This window comes from Apiospora phragmitis (genome assembly GCF_038363925.1).
Source record: "Apiospora phragmitis strain CBS 135458 chromosome Unknown utg000010l:1.0-9815664.0:1.0-9183399.0, whole genome shotgun sequence".
Taxonomy (NCBI): Eukaryota; Fungi; Ascomycota; class Sordariomycetes; order Amphisphaeriales; family Apiosporaceae; genus Apiospora; species Apiospora phragmitis.
In genome coordinates, this window is record NW_027117409.1 from 4,934,386 (window position 1) to 4,947,805 (window position 13,420).

The 13,420-nt window shown below is 53.0% G+C and overlaps 3 protein-coding genes across 3 annotated transcripts; all 3 read left to right on the top strand.

The window, feature by feature from the left end:
* Window positions 1-2,271: 2,271 nt before the first annotated feature.
* Window positions 2,272-5,564, top strand: PG994_011266 (uncharacterized protein; the record flags this gene model as incomplete). Its single annotated transcript, XM_066862675.1, has 2 exons — window positions 2,272-5,200; window positions 5,257-5,564. 2 exons carry the CDS (start codon window positions 2,272-2,274, stop codon window positions 5,562-5,564), a joined length of 3,237 nt encoding a protein of 1,078 aa, XP_066711785.1.
* Window positions 5,565-7,076: 1,512 nt separating this feature from the next.
* PG994_011267 (uncharacterized protein) lies at window positions 7,077-10,935 on the top strand (the record flags this gene model as incomplete). The annotated part of the gene is made up of 6 exons (XM_066862676.1): window positions 7,077-7,116; window positions 7,192-7,361; window positions 7,403-7,891; window positions 7,956-8,243; window positions 8,297-8,374; window positions 8,398-10,935. 6 exons carry the CDS (start codon window positions 7,077-7,079, stop codon window positions 10,933-10,935), a joined length of 3,603 nt encoding a protein of 1,200 aa, XP_066711786.1.
* A 1,311-nt stretch (window positions 10,936-12,246) lies between these two features.
* Window positions 12,247-12,792, top strand: PG994_011268 (monooxygenase hypC; the record flags this gene model as incomplete). Its single annotated transcript, XM_066862677.1, has 1 exon — window positions 12,247-12,792. One exon carries the CDS (start codon window positions 12,247-12,249, stop codon window positions 12,790-12,792), a length of 546 nt encoding a protein of 181 aa, XP_066711787.1.
* Window positions 12,793-13,420: the final 628 nt, after the last annotated feature.

Consider the following 13,420-nt stretch of genomic DNA (forward strand, 5'->3'; position numbering starts at 1 on the left):
TAACAAAGACGTTACCACGTAAACGAGGGCGTTTGTGCCGCCTGTCAGGCGTGGGCTATTCCTGTACGTTGCGTGGGGAAACAGTCGAACCGTCCTAACCGCACAACGCCCGAGCAAGCCTAGAGAGCAACCAACACGGCGGCGTGATCCTTTATATCAACACTTTGTTCACGGGAAAACCGCAAAGCCTCCTCCTCTGGAGCACATGTCGTCGATGTTGTTCCGGCAACAATGGACGATCACTGCTTTACGTTCGAGCGGGCGGGAGACCAGTGAGGCTTGAAAAGCGGGACGGAATCCTATCAGGGACTTATCGTCATTTATATATTCATCTTTGTGTATCTATACCTATATATATATGTAAGAAGGTCTGCTACCATAAGGCTGGCTAGCGGTTGTACAAGAAGGAACTAGCCAGAGTCGCGTCGTCGTGGCTGTTGGAATCCATTCGCTGCCGGGACTCGCTGCGATCGAAGCGAATTAGATATAGACGTCGACTATCCATCCATAGGGCAGGGCAGCGGCATGCGAAGAGATGTAGGTATGGGGGCTTGGATACGTTTCACGTCTCCACGGTGTAATCCTTCAGCCGCTATACGACAGGATAGGCCGCTAAGAGGTAATAGAGTAGAGCGAATAGGGCAGCCACGGGTCAAGCTAGAGATGCTGAAGCGACATCTGGCTTCGGCTTGTGGTTCGCAATAGACACAAGGGGGGGGGGGGCACCATGCCCGTTATATTATAGGCCGCGATATCCGTACGACGGACACGTACTGTTTATTGCCCTCTCTAGTCAGTCTGTTAGCCATGGCGTTGCGTGCGTGAGTGGGTGCTTGCTATTAATAGCCCTCTTTTTTCTTCTTCTTCTCCTTCTGGCTCGTAGTGCCCGCGCCCCTCTGTTTTGTCGCCACGCGCCACGATCCCAGGTAGGCATCGCTCCCTCCTATTGTTGAAACATCCAGGCCGTAGCGCGAGAGAGGAGAGACATTTGGACGCAGGTGCGCATGGGAAGTTTCAGACGACAGGTGATTTTCTGAGATGATTAAGGTTCGTCGAAATGTAGAGAGCGAGATCAAAAGTGATTTATTAGAACCAAAACCTGCCTGTCCTGTCTGCTGCTGCATGCAGTCTAGGGTGTACATGACGGGAGTGCGGAGAGAAGGGCTTGGCAGTAAATTGGAGGTGATCATCTCATCCATCCAGAAATCCATCCGTCCCAGGTTTTTCTGCCCCTGCAACCAGCTGCGTCATCTTACAGTACGGGACTCTTTTCCCTTTGACTGCCGTGCTCAACCGGACGTGCCTGTTCTCGCTTTTCCCAAACCTCCAATTTACCGTGAGGCACCGTTGAAGTTGGAACGGTCCTGAACACTCAATGCCATGTCATGAAGCTGATTCTAGCGCATACAAATTTGCTGGCTACAGGCCAGCTGGGCCGGGCAAATAGGACTCAGGAGGTATCCGTCAATATTAGTTGCTGGAGCTAGGCCTCCTAAATACATGATGCGAGGAACACGGGGTCGCTAACGCATGGATACCTACACTGTACATCCGGCCAATGCTGCACATCCACACGCGTTTTCCCCAAATCCGGGTACTGGCGATGTAGGCATGTACCCTTGCTCTCGCTACTATGTACTACGACTGCCACCCAGCTCTCGCTGCCACCTGAGGTCGGGCGCGGTGCGGCGAGGCACGACGAAAGAGAGCGAGGTGCGGTTCCATGGGATGGGACGGTCAGGTTAGGTATGCATACCTACTCGATTCGTTAATGCCGCCGTCTCCTCCGCTTCCGCTTGCCCTCATGGCCTTTTTTCTTCTTCTTTTTCACCTTCTACCCTTTTTTTCTCTCTTTCGTTTCGGGGGATTGTTTTGTTGGTGCTAGCGAACGTTTTCCTCGCCTACTTTGACCCAAACATCCCTTACCACCGTCACATTGACTTCTGTGCTCAGATGAGACGCTTTGGACAGGCATACCCTCGCAACCACTCGAAAAGCAACACAACCAGCATAACGCCCGGTGGAGCAAACGTCATCCACCAAAACGTATTGTCCCCGAAACTCTCCACCGACTTGGTAGAGAGGCTTCCCCTAGACCTGACCGTCGGGATTCGGAACGCCCATTGGTGGCTCCTCCGTCCAGCCCGAGTGCCTTGGTCCAGACGGCTCGAGGCGAATTAAAGTTACTGGACTGTCTTCTGTTTTGTTCATCCATCCTTCTCCCGATCAAGGTTTACGCTTTTACGCCTTTGTCTTGTCGCTCATGCAACGATGGCTTCAAGTAAGTCTGCCGCTCGCCCCAAACCTGGGCGCAGTCTTTCTGTCTCTTCTTTCCTCTCCCTCCTCAAGTTCGACAGCGACCCTTCCTCCGATGCAGACAAGCGGGCTGTTTCGAGGTCGTCTGCCAAGAAGGACCCCGAACGCAGCTTCACTCTGCCTATCAACAAAGACGACGCCGTCTTGAGCCGAGTCGTAGAAGCCGATCACCCAGCTGCTGGCGACCAAGCCAGCTCTGAGCCAGCGCTCATGCCTCCCACCAAGACTCGGTCGACGACGAAGCGTAACCGTCTGTCTATGTTCTTCCCCTCACTAATCACTTCCCCCGTAGAGCCAGAACACGGCGAGAACGTCCACCGGAAGCCGATTCCCCCAGACTCGCCCTTGAAAAAAACCAACACCAATCCCTCCTCAACAGTACGCGAACGACCAGCTACGAGCGGGCATATGAAGGACTGGTACTCGTCAGAGAAGACAGACTTCAGGACGAGCGAGACCACCCTGAATGATGGTCACAGCGATCATCAGACGGTCTCCTTGGGTTCCGGCGATTCGACAACGCCAGGAAAGACGAAATTGCAAAAAGCGGACAACCCTGTGCCTCTTCGTCCGGAACAACCGCCACCACCCCCGCCGGGCAGAGTCGACTCGCCAGTGCAATCAACCGAAATGAAGACAAGTACCAAGTTGACTAAACGAAGCCCTAGCGGGCAGCGCTCGCGGCGGAACTCTATGCAAGATGACGCGCATAAACGCTCTTCAAGTTCGCAGGCAGGTGCCAACCTTATGCCTCGACAGCAATCCCCTGGCCCAGATTCTCGGGGAAGAAGGAGCGTCTCGGCGCAACCCCCCGATAGAAGATCGACCCTTGGGGGCACCGCTCCTTCGGTGACTACGCCAACATTGGCCTCTCGACCTGGTTCGAGCCATGGCAGCCAGAGCCCGCAACGAGATGCAGACAAGAGGGGTCGGCTGAGAAAAAGCTGGCTTCCAGGAGGTAGATCCAGATCCAACTCGGTGGACCTGAGGAATGCGAAAGGTGCCTCCGCATGGATCCTTGGCCAGACCAATACCGAATACAACACCGCCATCCTCACGAATGGCGAGAAGGTGCCCGAGCTCTGGAATGAAGCTGGGACCGTCTTGGTCTGTTTGCACACCAAAAGCAGTGGCATCGGCCCGTCTTTCAAGGTGCCCTCTTTTGTGATAGACCATTCTCTCGTCTTTCAGGATATACTCTCGGGCGACCTGGACCTCGAGGGCCCGATCTCACCCACAGGTGGCAATCGTTCCTTCTTAGGTCGGGACAGTCTTTCTGTGGCCGATGCTGCACGCAATAACTCTGTCCAGTCACCACCTCCGGAGGAAGACGACGCAGGAGATGTACGCCTATATGTCCCCAACGTGACTCTGCCCGGCCAAGAACAGAACACTAGTCAACAGGATGTAGATCGATTGGTGGCCATCCGAAACATGTTCGCATTCCTCACTGGACAGCCCTTGGTCTGCACCAAGGCGCAACCCACCTTGTTCGCCGTACTTCTGCGAATCTCGAGCTTACTAAGTGAATTCGAGTTTTGCAATGAAGATGGCTCGACTTTTGGTGCTTCGGTTGAGATGGCTTTCGGCTTCTTCATGGAGCAGATGGCCTTGGCCGATGTGAGACATAGCAGGGAGAAGACCCTGGAGGCGCTTGTCTTGGGAGAACGAATGAGATCATGGGATCTCTTTAGCGAGGCATTTGCTCATGCTGTCGGAAAGTACTCGGCTCTTCGTGACCTGCGGTCCCCATTATGGGAACAGGTGTCAGCCCCCACGCGGCAGAGACTAGAGCGTGCCCATCTAGATCTGGTCAGCCGCCAAGCCAGTGTTAACAACCGCTTAGAGTCGTTCGAGTTCCCATCCCTCTTCTCGGGAACGGCAAACTCAACGTCCATGTCCGAATACAGAAATGTCAAATACGGCGTCTGGAGGAAATCTTTTGGTCGCATGAGGCAATTTGTGCTGAGCTTCTACAAAACCAACTTCGGTAGCTGGCCTCCCAAGGCCCGCAGCAAGAAGAACCCCTTCTCGGAAAGCGGCCTGAATCGGTTGGTCCTTAAGATCTTGTACTCGGACCTCTGCGCACTGTACGACTTGATAGTCGATCGTGAATCGGTAACTCCACGGGTTATCGACCAGACTGTGGATGACGTTGAATCGGATTTAACAAGACCAGAGATGTCGGCTCTCCGAAAGATTCTCACCGAATACGAAACTTCATCGCCTCCTGTACTTCCACCAATACCCTATGACATTCCCAGGGTCCCTGACATGCGATCGATCAAGGAAAACTTCCACGACCTGCCACAAAAAGAGCAAGCAAAGTTGGAAAGAAACCTGCAGAGCTACGAATTCCTCCTGATCCTCAATAAATCCTACGACTTTGAGACATCTGCGCTGAAGATACCGTTCATCAAGGAGTTTATGGAGTGGGAGCAGAAGGAAGCGAAGGGCAAGTCGGTCCCTGAGATGGCGGATCAACGAATTGGATATTGGCTATTCCTCTACGTTGTGATCCAGTCTCTTCCCATGCTCGTCGTCGATGCTCCTGGCCTTCACTTCACCGAGGGCGTCGAGTACTTCCTGTGCCAACCACCAAAGGGTCATCCGCCGTGGATGGGAGATGCACAGGAGGTGCGCAAGAGATGGTACGAGGTTGCAGGCGGTGCAGGATATGTCGAGTTGAGCGCCGATGCGGTCGAGTTCTCGGTCGAGGGTATCTACCACCGAAGCCACTGTTGGCTCGCAGCGAAACAATGGGAGACGAATGCTGCAGCACTGCCCCCGCCCCCGGAGGATGGTCTTTCGCCACTCCAGGCACCTCAATCCGTTTTCGAGGACCTAGACCCCCCAATTCGGGCAACCTGCCAGGTCGCAGCGAGTCTCCTCACCTGATGGCCCCTTCGCCCCAACTGCGGCCAAGATCTCACTCGCCAGCGGGCAGACCTGGGTACCGGTCCAGCGTTGCCCTCGGACTTGAGCCTGTGCCCATGCCAGCCAGCGGACACTCGAGTGATCACCGGACCTCCAGGATATTCAGTGCCGGGGATTCGCCGGCGGGGGGTAGACCGGTCAGCATGATGATGCTGAACCGAAGCAGATCCTCGGGCAATCTTAACGGCATGGCCGGATCTCCTACTCTCGCGTCGCCAGACCGACAGAACTCGCAGAGCGGAAGCACGTTTGATGATATCCTCAAGGACATGGACAACAAACCCAAGAAAAAGAAGACGTTCTTCGGATAAGGGAAACAGATACAACTGGAACAGAATCTTGGATATTTGGGGGATTAAATTTTTCTTTATTCATATTGTACCACATATAGCGGATGGAGCGTTGTTGCATAGTCACCATTCGGCATTGGTGATCTAATAGAATACATGCATTTGCTTTGTTTTTAATCCGTATCCTCCCCCCCTCCCCCTCTCTCTTCCTACCTAACGTGATCAGCTCTGCTTCCATCACTATCGTAGACGACTTCATTATCTTTGTGCAAAGATCGGTCAATACTAGAGCCATCTGTCACATATCATTTCGCCTTCAGCACCGGGGCGGGGGTAAGGGACAAGAGGTTTGCAAGGCTTGTTGCTTTTTTTTTGGCTTTTTCTTTGCTTTTTTTTCTGTACTGGCTGTCGCTAATCAAGGCAGCGCACCAATTGTCTGCTTCGTGGGGTTAGTACTACCATAATAGTTCTTCTGGTCTGGAGGAAGCGGTTTGTGGAATACGTCTCCCACGTATTTGTGGAATTTGCGAAGAAGATTGCGACGAAGATGCCCAGGTAGGTAGTTTCTAATAAAGAATTGACTTTGGATTGCATCTCAAGTATTTCTACATACACAGAGCCTCGAGTCATGTGGTGTATTGGATGATAAACAACCGCTGCCATGCCATGTTGATGTTACCGTCCCAAGTGCCTGGCCGGTTCCAGCCAGTCAGAATGTGTGTTTCCTCGCTCGATTATTCGTTCACAGATGCCTAGACTGATCTGGGGAGAGATCGAGTGAGCAGCCGACAGGCCTCCAGGGCCAATGATCTGGGCTGCTGGAGGACCAACAGTGGTAGGTTTGGCTGTTCCAGGACTAAGTCTCTAACTCAGTGGCGTCCCGTGCAAGGTGCACCTGTCCCTGTCTCGCCTGGCCGCCTAACATGCTGCGTCCCGCTTAACGTTTTCCAGCCCAGGTTTTTGGGACAGCGCCATCGAACGAAAAAGTCCCGTTCGACTTCACAACTTCCAAAGTGCCAACTTCTCACTTCTATGATATATATATATCTATATATCTATCGACAGTATACACGTGCATCATCTCTCTTCTCGTGCCCACGGCTTTTTCTCGGATGTCCCCTTCGAAACGCGCTCGAATCAGTACAAGAGCTCAGCTGCGCGCGCGTTTCGTTCCCCCGCCTGTCTTGACGTTACCTCTGCCGATTTAGTAAACAGGAACCACGGCAACCAAGGAACACCCCGCCGTCCGATCTTGCCTGCCATCGAAATAGTTGCCTGCAACACGCAACCTACCTCACCGCGTCGGGCGCCTTTCATCCCTCTTCTTCTACATAGCCGCCACTGTATTGCTCCGGGCTGGTTTCCAGTACCCACTTCCAACATCATTGCTTCAGTCGCTTATACACCGGCTGCTCGACCTTGACCTCTTGCAGTCGGTGACTACAACACCGGCGGTTTGGCTCTTCTTTGCTTCCATCGGTAGGCTTAGGCGCGCTGGCGAGCTCAGTCGCGCCTGTTTGCGACTCCTGCCCAATGGATGACTCGGTAGAAGATTCGCAGGCTACTCAACAAGGTGCGAACTGAATTCCCCACTGCGTCGCATTGCGTCGCATTCCCCCGACTGATTGTCTAATCCTTCCTTCCGTAGCGACGCAGACTGCACTCGATCCGAGGCGGCTGGGGAAGCAAAACTTGGGCTTCTCTGACGAAGACATATCCGACATCGTCTGCCTCCTTTATCCGAACTCCGAAAATGCGAGCCGCGAAATTCAAGAGGATAGCCGACTCGCCAGAGTTCAGCCCGCACATCACGGGCCGGTACGCTGCCGATGCGATCGACTCGGATCTGTATCGCGAAGATGGCGCCCGCCAATTCGGCCCGCACCCGGGGTCTGGGCGATCATGCGATCGTCCTAAAGCTCTCCTCCACTGTCAAAAGTCCACATCTGGGCTTCACCTTCGGTCGCAACCAAACACGGTGTGATATATGCTTCACCCACGATCCCCACCGGAGGCTCAGCAATATCCATTTTCGAATCTATATAAACAAGTATGGTGTTGTACTACTCGAAGATCAATCCACGAATGGAACTATTGTCGATGACGTTCTGCTGAAGAAGAAGAATGCCGAGGACGGCTCAGGCGCAGTTAGACGGACGCTGGAGAGCGGTTCGACCGTGAAAATCTTCATGCACCAAAACAACGACGACTTGCAGTTTATTGTCCGAGTGCCTCGCCGCGATGATCACCTCGAGGCGCAGTTTCAGCAAAACCTCAACAATTATCTGAGGAGACTACAAAGTCAGGATCCGGACCGTACAATTATAGCTCCCAACACTGCTCACGGTGTAAGTCGTTCTCGTAGTGGCCCCTGATACTGCATTCCAGTCCTCTTGCTAAACCAACAGCTAGGCCAAGCTGATGCCGCCGCCCCATCAAAGGCGTCAACAACGAAGCCCAATCGATGAGACGACTCAGCTCAACACGGAGCGCTTTCCACGGGAATGGCGTGGTGGTGATAAATACAGCCGTGTTGGCGTCATCGGCAAAGGCGCTTTTGCGACTGTGTACAAAGTCACTTCAAAATACAACGGTCTGCCGTACGCTGCGAAAGAGCTTGACAAGCGTAAGTTCATGAAGAACGGTATTTTAGATCAAAAAGTCGAAAACGAGATGAAAATCATGCAACGAGTACACCATGTAAGTCATGCCACTCCTGCCCGTTTCCGTGCCAGCGCGTTGACTGTAATCAGCCAAACATTGTGCAATATATCGAACATTTCGACTGGGACACCCACCAATTCTTCATCGTCATGGAATATGTTCCTGGGGTGATCTCGGCAAACTGGTCCAGGAGAACAACGCCATCACAGAGCCCTACGTTAAGATCATGGCGAGGCAGCTGATTGACGCCGTGGGCTACCTACATGACAACAGAATTACGCATCGCGACGTCAAACCAGACAACATCTTGATAGAGTCAACAAACCCGGAGCTCATCGTCAAACTGACCGATTTCGGCTTATCAAAGATGATCGACACCGAGCAGACGTTCTTGAAGACATTCTGTGGCACTCTGCTCTATTGTGCCCCTGAGGTCTATTCCGAGTACAGCACATACGACGAGCATGGCCGTAGGATACATCGTAAGGACCGGAAGCCCATGAATAGGGAACGCTACGACCATGCGGTGGACATTTGGTCCCTCGGAGGGGTGTTGTTCTACGCCATAACAGGAGCGCCCCCTTTCCCGGTGAAGAATGGTATCAGCTACACCGAGCTGCTGCATCACATCATGACTCGCCCCCTAGATACAAGGCCGTTAATACAGCAGAACGTCTCCGCCGAGGGTATTGATTTCTTGCAGAGGATGATCGATCGGCGCCCCGAGACCCGTGCTACCATTGCGGAGCTCAAAGCCCACCCCTGGCTCAATGAAGCTGCCGGCGAGTCCTTCGATGAAATTTCTGATGACGGACTTGAGCAGGGTGCCTCTCAGTTGAGCCTGCACGATGGGCAACACAACATAGGATTTGCCGAAGCTAGTGCGTTGCTTGAACCCCTCCCGGACTTCTCGATGGAGGAACTCGAAGAAGATAAAGAAAACTACACATTCGAGGATAATCAGGCCGCCGCCGCACAACTCTGGGGCGAAGTGAACAACTCGGCATTCGGAAGCACGGGCGCTGTTCACGAGTCGAGGCTGAATCTCCCACTGTCCGGAGTCAGTGCGGGGGAGACCGAAATCATAGCGGCCACCGAGATCTTAGACAGCTTTGAATCCGAGGACTTTTCCACACCACGACAACCAAAGGCATCCCAACCTCGCGGCCTTTTGTCATCCGACGACTCGCTATCAACTGGCAACTCCCGCAGCATGGCGTTAGGCGCCGGATCCCAGAGCCTAGGAGGTGCAGAGTCTATCCTGGAGAATCTGAACATGAAGTCCTTGGCCCGGACCGAAACGAGCTTGCGGAACGAAGGCGGCGATCTGAACACGAGCAAGAGAAAGCCAGGATACGATAATAGTGATGAATTCGACCGTCCAAGCACTGCCCTCAGACCGTCTTTCAAGAGGATAAAGTCGAGAGAGGATGATGACTCGGATGAAGATGCAGTCGCGGACGAGCTGAGTTTGTTTGCCAGCGTTCCTCCTATCATTAGAAGTGAATCGGGGCGGCAAATGGACTATCCTCTCCACAAGACAACCTTCTGGGACAGTGCCGACAGACAGACATGGCACCTTGACTACCCGGAAATGACTCATTTGCAATACGCGGCCTTCACGGAGGCTGTCCAGAAAAGGAAAGAAGAATTTAACCCAGGAAAGTCTCCTCTTTGGGACCTCGCTATGAGATACTTCCCACCGAAACGCAACAAGCCTTTGGGCTCGACGATAGCTCCTCAAGAGACGCAACGTGCGCTCCTCCGGCGCGATAGCCGATCCCTCGGTCGGTTCAGAGACTGGGACGCGCCTCAGACAGATCCACTTGCTCTAGACGACGAGCTAGCCTCGATACCAGATACGCTCCCTCCCGACAGTCAGCTGTTGAACGCAACGCGCGAAGTTGAAACGCGTCGCAAGACAGTCGCCAGATTTGTTTCAACGCCAAAATCGGGGCCGATGCCAGGCTCGTTGATAGGTGGTATAAGCCTCTCAATGGAGGATCCAATCATGTCCTGGGGTAGAGAGCGCGACAACACCGTTGTGTACCAGTATCCATTGGAGTCGAAAGTGCCCAAGTATGCTTTCAGAGTGATGCTATGGAGGGAAGGCTACACTGGGTCTTCCAACGACTTCCGACCTTGGGAGCGTAGCCGCTCGGCTGGTAGCGCAACGTTGCGCGCTTCCCCCGAGCCCGAATCTTTTGCTTTTTACATTTCCACCAAGGCGACCAACGGCTTGCGCATCAACAACAATCCACTGCAGCCGAATGAGCCGAAGAGCCCCAAGGCTCCTTCCAAGTATTGGATGAAGCTACATCATGGCGATACCATTGTTTTCTGGGGCACTGACGACATCCACAACCAAGCGAAGCTTGATTTCGAGTGCTATTGGGGTGGCTCGTCTACGTGGCGCCCTGCCGACGAACCACCAACGTGTGTGCCTGACGGAGTTGCTCGCAAGCTTGATAGCGCGTGGGCTCGAGCAGAGAAAAGTCTACATGCCGACCGGATGAGGGCGGAAGCTGATGCCGACCACGAAGGTCGCATGCGGGATGTCTCACGGGAACAAGAGCGCAGCAAGCTGTTCGAGAAGAAGCGTGCCGAGGCGGTCCGAGTTCTGACTTTGCGTGCCAGCAGACAGCCTTCCCCTCTTGGCCCGTCTCCTTTTGGGAGGGCCATCCCAAGATATCGACAAAACAGCCCAGCTGTCCACAGCAATGTCTAGATTCCACTGCCATATTTATCGGTTGCTTTACCCTTGGGCCCTGTTCCTTTCCCTTATTATTCATGGGCATACATCTACATAATCTACTTACTAATCGGCGATCTGTACAATGGGGGGGAAGGGGAGATACGTTGCAGCGGGTGGCGTTTTCTGTGCTCTGTCGGCTTTAACCAAAAGAACGATCTTGCCGTCTTGGAGAATCCGGAATGGGGCTTGAGAGCACAGCCTAGATGTTCGGAACAAACATCATGTCGTGATTTTACACAATTGCTGGCATGAGCGCGCACTATACAATAAAGTACGGGGATGCAATCTGGGAATAAATGGGTAGAAAAACCACTTCATCAAAACTCAACCAGCTAGGTAGCTACGAAAGTAAATATATCTATTACTCTTTACTAAGGTGGAAGAAGACGAAACTGCGACTTATGTCTTTCATGGCTTGTAATAAGTAAGGTATTCATTCGTTTTGTGATGCTTTCTTGCAAAAAGAGGGAAAGGTTGAACAGGGCATGAGGAGGGGCGAAAAGGAATATGCCCTTTGCGATAGGAAAGTCGCAACTTCCTATTTATATTTATTAAGAAATAAAAAGAAAAAAGAGACCAAAAAAGAGAATCGAATCAGTAGTAACTTACCCAAAAAGAGATGTTGCCCACTACTGGAATCGAACCAGTGATCTCATCATGTCTGTCGGTCAGAAATCGACATACTAGTGATGCGCTTTACCACTAAGCCAAGCGGGCTTTAACGTGAAGATCCACGGTTCCGGTGAGAAGACTCGCCACTACAAGATCCTAACTAGGACAGCGGGTCTCGAGGAGGACTGGGTGTGGGGGTGGTGATCCGGATAGGCTGGCGACTGGCGGGCGGCTGGTGAGCCAATAGCGGAAGCAGTCTTCTTTCTCCGTGCCTTTCCCAGCGGCCCGTCAGCTGATATCATTCATACATTAGGGATCATTTGGGCAAGATTAGGAAGGATTGATTCCCTTGAAGAGTAATTGATACACTCTTCTAGTTCGTTCTTCACCTGATATCAAGCCCCCTTCGAAATATGAGGCAAACGCCGGACGTGATGGAGCAAGCATGACATGCAACAGAATTGGTGTGTCACAAGTTTGACGTCACCTGCAATTCCAGGCCGTTTACCCCAAAGATGTTTGGTCATGGGTGTAAGCCACTGGAGCAGGCTACATTAATAGAATTGAATGATGGCTGCTGGCTCATACCAAGGAGGTAGGTAGTCTCAACTATTGGAAATCAACTCGTCGCCTTTTTTCTTCCCTCTCTATCCTCTTGATAGTATCGAAACCATGTCATCCAGCGCCAACACCTCCACTGTCCGCGCCCTCCAGGCCACCAATGCCGCGGTGCTTACCACGACGGCGGGCCTCAACCTCGGCCTCTCCTTCTTCGTGATTCCGCGCCTCCTCGAGTCGCCCACGCCGCTCATGCTGCGCCAGTGGGGCCGCATGTTCGCCGTCACCTCGCCCCTCTTGCCGCCAGCCATGATGGTCCCGGGTCTCGTCCACGCGGCCCTGGCGTATTACACCGTCGCCACCACCCGGGGTCCGCAGAAGGGCGCCGTCGGCAACGCGGTCGCGGCGCTGCTGGCGCTGAGCGTCATGCCCTGGACCCTCGGGCTGATGGTGCCGATCAACGAGAAGCTGCTGCGGAAGGTCGACGAGGTCCAGAGTCTGGGCGCGGGTGCGGAGAAGGAGGTGGAGGCGAGGGAAGTCGGGGCCCGGGAGGAGGAGACGGCGCATGCGCTGGTCGATCGCTGGGCGCTGTTGAACCTTTATCGTGGTAGTGCGGTGCTGGTTTCTGGCTGCTTGGGGCTGTATGCTGCGGTCTTTTAGCCAGAAGGAGGGGCCGGTCTATGGCGATTGAATATCTTGAACATCCCGAGTAAGGGCAATGCTACTTCGACGTAACAGCGTCCACCTTCTCAATAGCTGTTTCTTCATTGTTCATCTTCATTGTTCAAGTGGATAGACCTATTCATTATAGTCCCTGGCTTACTGTTCTTTATCGGGTAGCAGCAACATTATAGCTATATATTGAAGATCACCAGGATACTTACTTAGGTGACCTTGCCATATGGAGTGTTGTCCCTTTTTATTACATAACTAGACAAGTTATAGTTTAGATCCCGCACTTGATTCTATACCTGGAATATATATTCCTAGGTAGGTATACACATGTGTATACCTTTCAATTGCATGCCAAGGTAAGAGCCAGTGTAGATGTACAGGTAGATGGCCGGTCGGCACTTATCGGGCTACTCCCCCACCTCCCCTGCCAAAGACCTACTAACCTGAAGACCCCTGTTTCCGCTACTGCGATGCGCCTATGAGAGCGGTTTGTGACGCGCGGAAAGCTGATCCACCCTCTAGAAGAAGCGTCCCAAGCTCCCAACCAAGCTGGAAGCAACATAGCTGTCCTCAATTGGAATTCAATTCACACGTCAAGTCGACTCGATTTTGA